The sequence below is a fragment of the Ailuropoda melanoleuca genome, chromosome 16 (genome assembly GCF_002007445.2).
Source record: "Ailuropoda melanoleuca isolate Jingjing chromosome 16, ASM200744v2, whole genome shotgun sequence".
Taxonomy (NCBI): domain Eukaryota; kingdom Metazoa; phylum Chordata; class Mammalia; order Carnivora; family Ursidae; genus Ailuropoda; species Ailuropoda melanoleuca.
Window position 1 is genome coordinate 29,918,674 of NC_048233.1, and position 10,952 is coordinate 29,929,625.

At 37.5% G+C, this 10,952-nt stretch overlaps 1 protein-coding gene across 1 annotated transcript; it reads left to right on the top strand.

Moving 5' to 3' along the window:
- Window positions 1–2,567: 2,567 nt before the first annotated feature.
- LOC100480278 (dol-P-Glc:Glc(2)Man(9)GlcNAc(2)-PP-Dol alpha-1,2-glucosyltransferase) lies at window positions 2,568–7,904 on the top strand. Its single transcript, XM_002927869.4, has 3 exons — window positions 2,568–2,898; window positions 4,101–4,298; window positions 6,165–7,904. The coding sequence occupies exons 1-3, from the start codon at window positions 2,716–2,718 to the stop codon at window positions 7,218–7,220; spliced, it is 1,437 nt and encodes a 478-aa protein (XP_002927915.2). The 5' UTR covers window positions 2,568–2,715; the 3' UTR covers window positions 7,221–7,904.
- The last annotated feature ends 3,048 nt before the right edge of the window (window positions 7,905–10,952 follow it).

Here is a 10,952-nt window from a genome sequence, read left to right on the forward strand (position 1 = left end):
ATCACTTATATTAACTTCAGATTCTTTTGAGAAATGAAATCAAGTAGATTATTAAAGAAGATGCATAACAGTTCTAAACCCCTAAATTTTCTAAAACCTTGAAATTTTCCAAATACCTTAAAGGGATGTGTGTGATATATATATATGGGTCAGGTGTATAATGTATGCTCTTGCTGGCTATTAGTATGGAAAGAAATGTGTAGCATAAATCTCTTGCCTTATTCTACTACCTTCAAAAATTGCCCACTATTTCTGGGTAAGATTGATAGACTGCAAGTTACTGTTGGGAAGGGAGGCTTAAGACATGATAGCCCAAAATGTGAAAACTTGGCATATTGAATATTTCAAGCCAAAGGAATTTGAGAAATGGCATATACAGGAAGGAGGTTTTGATCTTCCAATGAAGCAGATCATAAACCCTAGGGAGGCCTTTCTGACCTGAAGCAGGTCATAAAACGAGAGGTGCCCTTCTGATACCCAGAAGAAAGAAGTATACTTATTTTTGAAGTCGACGAGAATACAAAAGAGTCTGAATGAACAGGGCTTGCTAAGTTTCCTCCGGTTTCCCACACTTACCTCATACCTTTTGTCTTATCATATCCTTTCACTACTTTCCACTCTTCATTAAACCTAGCATAAAAATACTCAGGTTGAACTATCTTCTTTGGGTTTTCATTTCCATATGAAGGTTCCTATGTCATGTAAAATTTATATTAAATAAATTTGTATGCTTTTTCTCTCTAATCTGTCTTTTGTTACTGAGCTCTGAGTTGAGAATTTAGAAGGATAGAGGAAAAAGATCTTTTCCCACTCCTACAATATATATGTCACAGTTAAGTAAGTCATGGGATCTGGCGCTATTGCTCATAGACCATATCAGCTTTTTGAAGGCTAGATCGTTTGGACATGATCTCAAATAGGTGAGTATACTATGGACTCAATAATAAAATGGAGATAAGAGGGAAAAGCTAAGCATCACATCAAAGCAGGATTCTGACATGATTTTAGCCCAGTGGTTTAAATATGTTCCCATCCTACCTCTTATTCATCTTTATTAATGAGGAAATAGTAGAGACTGAATAGGGATGCAATTTAATTTGTCCAAATTGGGACAGTGTGAATTAGCTTTGACCCAGAGAAAAAGCTAAACTGAGAAACTTGAGGTTTGTAACACTAAACAAATCCTCTCTTTTCTGATGCATTCCCACCAAAGATAACCTGAGAGTACCCAAGAGGTTATTTTTCTACAAAACATTGCAACTATGCTCAAGGCAAAATTACAATATATAGTTTATTTTCAGCATTCTTCAAATTCTCTCACCTCCTGCCCCTAACTCCTAATACAATGAATGTGCGAAACCTACACAACCTGTAACAGTCCACGAAGAGGGAGGCGGTGCCAAGGGGGTTGTCTTCAGAGTTTCTAAGTGTAGGGGTTTTTTTTTTTTGAGCTCTTTCCCGTAACTTTCTTAAGCAATCAGGGTGTGCTGAGTCATGCCAATCAGGGCTTTGGTCACGTATCTGTCTACCTATTTGGTCAATATCTCTGTGAAGGTCTTTTTTTTGCTGACATGTGGGGGCTTATGTCTTAATTGCCCCTTGCCCCTGATATTGACAAATGCTTTGTGGTTAATTGTCTTATTTTAGGATGTTTTGCAGAAGTCATTTCTGCAAAGGCTGCAAAGCAAAACGTTAGTGCTGTTCTCTCCCAGCTGCAAAACAGGATGTCAGTGTTGTTTTATTTTATCTGTCCTGACTCCCTATTTTCTTGTCGGGGACCCTGGCCCCGTCTACCTAACTGTCCAACTACCTCCTAACGGTGGGACTACAAATGTAAGTGATACAAACTGCCAACGCTTACTATTTAGTAATAAAAATAAAATACTATGATAGAGATATTAACAAGAACAATTAAACTTGCAGGCACAGAGAAGGCTTATCTAAAATACCCCAAATCCTGAAATAATTGTTTTCCCCAACTCCTTACAGTACTGCAATCTGGTTATCAGTGTGCACTATGATTGCCGATATAACTAAATCCCATTTGAGAGTACTTTTATTAACCTAAAAAAATCCTTGAATTAGTGAAGTTCATTCAGCGGTGAAGGGCCTCTTGGACCTTTAAATTTAATCTGAAAGTCTTAATCTTAGCTTCCATAACCAACACTCCCCTCCCATCCTCCAAAGTTAATGAAATCAAATGCCTTGGAATTACAGGTTTCAGTTCAGGTCACGAGAGAAAAATTGGGGGGAATTGTGTAAATTTTCAGGGTTTGGGGATTGCAAACGTGGGGAAGCGACGCCATCTCCTGGTAAGGGATGGGACCGAGCAAGAAAAAAAGCCGAAAGCAACTTGAGGGCTAAGCAGCTGCAGCTTTCATTTCAAAGCTTCAAGCCGCGAATCTCCGGCGTCCGTAGACTCCAGGATCCGCCCCTCCTGGTGGCTGTGACCACTCCAGTGAGCCCTGCGCAACGTGATTGACAGGCCAACAGTACGGTCCGTTACCTAAACTCTTCACTCCGGAAACAGTGACCGGATCCCTCCGGAAGCTCAGGGTCCGCGCTCTCCCAGCATGCTTTGCTTTCCGGCTATGCTCAGTCCTGTCCGGCCAGTCCCGCCTTGCGCGCCCATTTCGAGCCCGAGTTTCAAGCTCGACTTTGCAGGCTCGGGAACCGGGAACAGATTTTTCAGGACTCGGTTCTTGGGCAGTGGCTATGGGGGCAGGAATGGCGCAGCTCGAGGGTTACTACTTTTCGGCTGCCCTGAGCTGCACCTTTTTAGTGTCCTGTCTCCTCTTCTCCGCCTTCAGCCGGGCGCTGCGAGAGCCCTACATGGACGAGATCTTCCACCTGCCGCAGGCGCAGCGCTACTGTGAGGGCCATTTCTCCCTGTCGCAGGTGGGGTCCCCAACCTGTCCCCACCCTAGGACAGGCCGGAGAGGGCCGAGCCAGCCCCAGCACTACTTTCTTCCACCCTTACCCTTTGGTCCCTTCTATGTACGCTTCCAGCTTCGAAATATGAAAGAACTGTAATCTCTTGTTCCTGTCCCTGAGATCTGTGAAATATTTGTTTAATGAATGAATAGAAGCAGATCTGTGTCCTAAGGAAGTAATGTTCTAAGGAATTAATGCATTTGCTTTACCGCAGGGTACAACCCAGATACCTGGTATGTTTCCCTCTTAGTAGCTGATAATAGCTCCCAGGTTTTCTTCCCCAATCCCTAGATCAGAGGCAACGGGCTGCCCCTTGGAAATGTCAGGAGCCTCACTGTATATTTTGGGTGTGGATACCAAGGGGCAATGGGGGGGGGGAATCTTCAGCCACCAAGAAATGGCAAGTTCCATTAATTATATCCGTGGTGTTCATAGAACCTTCTGTTAACTGGATAAACTGGCATCATGTTTGAATGTATGATTGGCTATGCAAATATAGAGATAAAAAATAAAGTAGATGTATTATCCTTATTCTTCTGGGAAAGCAATATTGAATAGTGATTAAAAATACAAAGTCTGTCAGTTAAAGACCTGATTTTAAATCTCTGTGCTGTTATTTGCTAGTTACTTGACCTTGGACATGTTTTGAGGTTCAGGTTACTCACGTGAGAATGACAGTTTATAGTAGGATCGACTATAGGACATTTTGCAGGATTAAATACAGAGTATATAGCACAATTCTTGGTTCAGTACATGTTAGGTAGAGCATGTGGTTTGATCTCTTTAAATGCTGCTTTCTCTCCAAAACTATCAATTCCAGCCAATGTTTCCGTATTTTAAAACCGGAACATTTGGGATTTAATAACCAAAATACTCTTCAGGGTCTCTGAAGGGTGTCTTGGAAGTGGAAACTGATTTTAAGTTATTGTTGTCTACTGGTTACAGATACGTCTGCACAAAACAGGTACAGAGGCAAAATATAAGCAAAACTTTTCTTCAGAGGAGACATATGATCTGCTGAGGACTTATTTAACCACCGTGTCACAGAATAACTTCCCAGAATGTCTGATTGTTGTTCGAGATGGTTTTTTTGCTTGACCTCCTTGTGTCAGTCCTGTCAGTATTTCATCTTGCTCTTGCTTCATTGTTGGCCTTTCCTTTTTAAGTGGGATCCCATGATCACTACGTTACCTGGCTTATACCTGCTGTCAGTTGGAGTGGTCAAACCTGCCAGTTGGATCTTTGGATGGTCGGAACATGTTGTCTGCTCCATTGGAATGCTCAGATTTGTTAATCTTCTCTTCAGTGTAGGCAACTTCTATTTACTATATTTGCTTTTCCGCAAGGTACAACCCAGGCACAAGGTATGTTTCCAAAATAATTTATTACAAGTTTATATGTAGTCAGGTACACAATTTTCATAAATTGGTTTTATGGGATTTGGTGAAAAGTATCTTCAACTCTTAGTGTGTGTGTATATTTTGTTAAGATAAAAAGCAAGCCCCCACCCCCATTTTTGAAAAAATTTGTATTTAAATACTTGAATAACTTACTTATTTGTAAAACCTGAAATAAATATTTGTGAATATTTATGAGTTCAGTAGATGTTTATTGTGCTTATTATGCATGCTAGGCACTAAGACCACAGAAATAAATAAGGCATTTTTTTTTTTTTAAAGATTTTACTTATTTATTTGACAGAGATAGAGACAGCCAGCGAGAGAGGGAACACAAGCAGGGGGGAGTGGGAGAGGAAGAAGCAGGCTCCCAGCGGAGGAGCCTGATGTGGGGCTCTATCCCATAACGCCGGGATCACGCCCTGAGCCGAAGGCAGACGCTTAACCACTGTGCCACCCAGGAGCCCCAGGCATTTTTTTTTTCCTTACCAAACTTTTATCTTCCTTAGGGAAGACAGAGGAATACCTATATTTACCTCAGGAATTTTGAGGTGGATTGCCTGGCTTTGAATTCCATCCTTTACAAGTTTTGTTACTTTTAGCAGGTTACCCTTAGTGACTCCCATGTCCTCATCTATTAAATGGGAATAATATACAGTCTGCATCACAGGACTGTAAGGTCTACGGGAGCTTAATAAATTGCTTAGAACAATGCCCGATAGAACAGTAAGGACTCAATGAATAGTAATTATAATAATTATTTTTAACTTAAATGATTTTAATAGTGTAAATTGTGAGAGGGAAATTGGTAAAAGATGCTATGAGGACACAGAAGGAGTAGAGGAGCACTTATTTTGCAGGAAGATGTAAGGGTGGCAATGGGTAAGACTTCACAGAAAAGATGGTACCTGAGCTGAATCTTGATGAACAGACAGGACTGTAGGTTGGGGAATGAATCCTGACAGGAGAAAAAGGGTAAGCAACGGTAGAAAGCAGTTGAGCAACAAGATGCAGAGAGAATTGCTATTTGTAATCACAAGATTATAAAGTATAAGGATGTGAAGCTGGACAGGTAGATATGGGTGAAGTCATGAATGTCCTTATATTGTCATGGAAAGGATTTGAACTTTAGTCAGTGATGAACAGCCTTTAATTTAACCAAGAGAATGGCATGGTCTGATTTGGTGATTTAGATTAAGTAGAGAATAAAATTTCAGGAGATAAGAATGCTTTCAAAATGAAAAATTTCTGTGAGAAATGCCAAAATAATTTAACTTTAGACTGGGCCCACAAAAACCCTGTAAGTTCATCATGAAACGGTAAGATCATTGGGTATAGTAGTATAAATGCCATATACATATTTATATTGTCTCGAATGTAGAGTTTTGAAGTGGTATCTTTAAATGAAATTGATGATGATGGCTAAATAAATGTTCATTGGAGGCACTAAGACTTAAGTTCAGGGAAATGCAATCATGTGCCCTATGTCCCAGTCATCAGCATGTTCCTTATAGAATTTAGTTGAGTGTTATCTGCACAATACTCCTTAACTATTTGCTGAATGACTCAAAGTATTTCAGGACATAGAAACTTTGGCATACACTTGTATCTTCTTCATGGCTTCCAAACCATATAACTAAAAGGTACCAGAAAGCATACTTACAAATGTATACTGTGTTTTTGCAAAACTAGAAGTAAGATTAATATTGAATAATTTTACTCAAGGTTCAAATAGTTTTTGTGTTTTTAATTAATCTCTTTGTCAGCTCAGCAGAAATGGCATATTTGTTTTATCATGAAAATAATTTTACATGTGTTTTCTCTTCCCCTTAGGCTGCCTCAAGTGTCCAGAGAATCTTGTCAACATTAACATTAGCGGTATTTCCCACACTCTATTTTTTTAACTTCCTTTATTATACAGAAGCAGGATCCATGTTTTTTACTCTTTTTGCCTATTTGATGTGTCTTTATGGAAATCATAAAACTTCAGCTTTGCTTGGATTTTGTGGCTTCATGTTTCGTCAAACTAACATCATCTGGGCTGTCTTCTGCGCAGGAAACGTCATTGCACAAAAATTAACTGAAGCTTGGAAAACTGAGCTACAAAAGAAAAAAGAAGAGAGGCTTCCCCCTATTAAAGGACCATTTTCAGAATTCAGGAAAATTCTTCAGTTTCTTTTGGCTTATTCCATGTCCTTTAAGAACTTGAGTATACTTTTCCTTTTGACCTGGCCCTACATCCTTCTAATGTTTCTGTTTTGTGTTTTTGTAGTTGTTAATGGTGGGATTGTTATTGGTGATCGAAGTAGTCATGAAGCCTGTTTACATTTTCCTCAACTCTTCTACTTTTTCTCTTTTACTCTCTTTTTCTCGTTTCCTCACCTACTGTCTCCTAGCAAAATTAGGGCTTTTCTTTGCTTAGTTTGGAAACGTAGAATTCAGTTTTTTGTGATTACCTTAGTCTCTCTATTTTTAGTTTGGAAATTCACTTATGCTCATAAATACTTGCTTGCAGATAATAGACATTATACATTCTATGTGTGGAAAAGAGTTTTTCAAAGATATGAAGTTGTGAAATACTTGTTAGTTCCAATATATATATTTGCTGGTTGGAGTATAGCTGACTCATTGAAATCAAAGTCGATTTTCTGGAATTTAATGTTTTTCATATGCTTGTTTACTGTTACAGTACCTCAGAAACTGCTAGAATTTCGTTACTTCATTTTACCTTATGTTATTTATAGGCTTAACATACCTCTGCCACCTATATCTAGGCTTGTTTGTGAACTGGGTTGCTATGCAATTGTTAATTTCCTAACTTTTTATATCTTCCTGAACAAGACTTTTCAGTGGCCAAATAGTCAGGACATTCAGAGGTTTATGTGGTAACCTCAGAGATATCTTGAACTCTAAAAATAGGCTTATTATTTAGACATCTCCACAATGAACAACTGAACAGGTAAAAATTATAGACTTTCTTTTAGGCACAATGGTGGTCCACAGATCACATCAGATATTTTGTGTTTTAAACATCAGATATATGTGTTTTAAAACATATATAATAAATCCAAGGAAGTGCTAAAGAACTGAGAAGAGTTTAAGACTTTTTCCATAAGCTTAAATAATGGAAAAATGAAATTTTTTACAGTTGTTTCATGATATCCCTTTGGTACTGCTGGCCACTCAAAAAGTTTGAAAACATTTTATAGGTACAAGCTTAAGAAAACTGAGCGTTATAGCACTGAAGACTTATTTATTAATTCTCTTCAGAAAGCAGTAGCAAAGTATTTGAAAAAATTTACAAATGATCAGGTAATATTCTTGATTGAAAAGTTGCTTAACATTTCAGTATATAATTTTAGTCAAGGCAAAATAGACTCACATAGATAATAAATGTTATAAATTAGAGGCTCATCTAGGTTTATCTTGTAATTAAGTTGATTTTTGTTAAAAGTCTAGAAATAATCAAGCCCTTTTATTAATTATTTATTTATTTTTTATTTTTTGAGAGAGAGAGAGTGTGCACGTGAGTGGCTGGGAGAGGGATGTGGGGAGGGGAGGGCAGAAGGAGAGGGAGAGAGAGAATCTTTTTTTTTTTTTTTTTTTAAAGNNGATTTTATTTATTTATTTGACAGAGATAGAGACAGCCAGCGAGAGAGGGAACACAAGCAGGGGGAGTGGGAGAGGAAGAAGCAGGCTCATAGCAGAGGAGCCACGTGGGGCTCGATCCCACAACGCCGGGATCACGCCCTGAGCCGAAGGCAGACACTTAACCGCTGTGCCACCCAGGCGCCCCAAGGGAGAGAGAGAATCTTAAGCAGACTCCATACCCAGTGCAGAGCTCGATGCAGGACTCAGTCTCACAATGCTGAGATCATGACCTGAACTGAAATCAGGAGTTGGGCACTTAACCCACCAAGTCTCCAAGCACCCAAGTAATTCTTTTTTAAAAATATCTATATGAGTAATCTCTACACCCAACGTGGGGCTCGAATTCATGATCAAGAGTGACACACTCTACTGACTGAGCCAGCCAAGCGCCCCCCCCTTTCACTAATCCTTAGTATGAAATGTATGATGGTCAAAGAAAAATTATGTCAATGATAATACCTTTTAAAAGGGATTTTCTTTCTGAAATACATTACTGTATAGTATCATATGGCTGCCATAATATAACCACAAACTTGGTAGCTTAAAAAAATGTCTCTCAGAGCTCTCGAGGCTGGAGGTGTAAAATGAAGGTGTTGGCAGGGCTGGCGACTTCTGGAGGCTCGGAGGGAGAATCATGCTTCTCATGGCTGTCTGCAGTTTCTGCTGTTCCTTGGTTTACAGGCGCAGCACTTTGGTCTCTGCCTCTGTCTTCACATGGTCATCTTCTCTTTATAAGGACATTGTCATTGGGTTGGGGTTTTACCCTAACCCAGGATGGTTTCATGTTGAGACCTTTAATTAAATCTACAAAGACCCTTTTACCAATAAGGGCACATTTACAGGTTCCGAGTAAACATCTTTTTTGTGGGATACTTTTCACCCACTGAAGTTACCAAAGGATATTTTAGGATAAACCTCATAAAATTTGTAGGAAATCATTTCTTTGCTGAGATATTTTGAATTATGTCTTTACTGAAAGGTAATTCTGAGATAACATAATTACAGAAGAAAAGGTAATTGGTATTTGATTCCATTATCCAAAATAGTTAGAATTGAAAGGAAGTTTAGAAATCAATTGATCTAGTCTGATTTTGTAGATTAGGGAGCGACCCCTTGGATAGGATTTTTTGTGTGAGTCTTTGGATTCTGTGTCTGCTGTTTCATGTACATTCATTGGGTTGTCATTCCATTACAGAAAAGTATTATTTGGACATGTTAACTTTGACATGCAAACTTAGAACTGTAAATGCAATTTATCTTTTAATCCCACTTTACATTTGTAAATGTAAAAATAACTGAACAAATTGCTTTGTCTTTACTGTTGGATTGTGCTTTCTCTGGGCTTTAAACAGTGGGTAGTTGTGGGAAGTACTCTGCATTTGCAAATATAAAATTGTGCAGGTGAAAATTACAGGTATAGTCTTGAGTAATAAGTACCCGGAAGTTTTGTACTCTGTTCAGTACTTAGAAAGTAGATTGACTCTCTAATTGAAACAGTGATTGTTGACAGATGTTTTTGCTCATTTTGTTTTTTGGTAATTAGATAAGAAAACACAAAGAAATTATTATTTTATAATGGAGATCTGAGTTCCAGGACACCAAAATAAATAACTTCCTTATCTGTTATTATTAATGCAAGGCATTTGTGATTAGGAATATTTCGGAGATGCAAAAACTTTCCCTCTAATCCATTCTGGCAAACAGGAGGAAACCATTCCACTCCATAGATTGGAGGTATCACTCACTGTTCCAGTTCATTTGTAAGTGTTGAATTCCTGCTAAATATTTTAAGAGAGAAAATCCACTCAGTGGGTAACAGGTTAACCTTCTGTGTTTTCCATAAAGTATATAAAATACAGTACTTAACATTTTAGAAAACAATACTGTGAATTAAAAGGTGCTGTGGAGTGTAGCTTTTAAAAACATCCTAAGTTGCATTTGCGTTTTGAATGTTTTTCAAGAACTATCGAATACATATTTTTGACATTAATTTTTAAAAAATGTAATTGAATTTCTTGGTTAAAAGGTGATTATTTTAAAAAAAAAGTATTGATAAGTTGGAGAGCCTGCAGAGCCTTGCAATTACTGTTAAAGTCTTTAAGTATCATAAAAAGATTTAGTCCATAAATTTTTAAGCCTTGTAATAAATATTTTTGAACTTTTTATACCTTACATGAAATTCCATAAAAAGTATTTCCTTTGTATGATGTTAGTAAGCTTGCATTGTGCTGTGTGTCTCCTCACATATTATTTATGTTTCCTTTTAGTGGATACCTAGAAATCTTTTTAATGTATCTGACTATGTTTTTAAATTATTTGAAAATAACAGTGTTCCTGAGCTTAAACAGAAGGTCATTTTGGTAAAAGAGAAATTATGTTAGTTCCCTGGCCTCTTCTTCTTCCTTTTTTTTTTTTTTTAATGATTTTTTTTTATTATATTATGTTAGTCACCGTACAGTACATCCCCGGATTCTGATGCTCTCCTTCTTCTTCCTAAAGTTATTTCTGGAATGTGCTTAGTCTGTCATGAAGTACATTAATATAAGTGGCTTTAATGCAGTTTATTTCTAATAGATAAATTGCTTAATGTAGTATATTTCTAGTTTGAATTTAACTGCCACTGTACTTGACTTTTTTTTTTTCTTAGTAATTGTGTGAAGACGGGAGAGGAGAAGAAAAGAGATCCTCATTTTTATTATACTCCCTAAATAGTGGACAGTTATTTTAGATGAACATTTAAGTAAAATATTGATATGAAAAATGAGTTCACATTGATTAGGTTAGAGAGCATTTATTATCTTTGAGGCAATTAGAATTTCCTTAAGTGAAACAAGAAAGAAGTATCATGCAAATAATATGAGAAAGATTCTTCGAATGGAAATTTAAATCTGACTTAGGAGCCATGGGCTTGTAGAAAAAGCATTTAACATGAAAGTTAGGATTTCTGTATTTGTGGCTTTAGAATCAATA

What these genes read in the sequence shown, in the direction of transcription:
- LOC100480278 (XM_002927869.4), top strand. Translation starts at nt 2,716, where the DNA reads ATGGGGGCAGGAATGGCGCAGCTCGAGGGTTACTACTTTTCGGCTGCC. An exon ending in GCCATTTCTCCCTGTCGCAG is followed by an intron (nt 2,899 to 4,100) that starts GTGGGGTCCCCA and finishes TTCCTTTTTAAG; the next exon opens with TGGGATCCCATGATCACTAC. An exon ending in AGGTACAACCCAGGCACAAG is followed by an intron (nt 4,299 to 6,164) that starts GTATGTTTCCAA and finishes TCTTCCCCTTAG; the next exon opens with GCTGCCTCAAGTGTCCAGAG.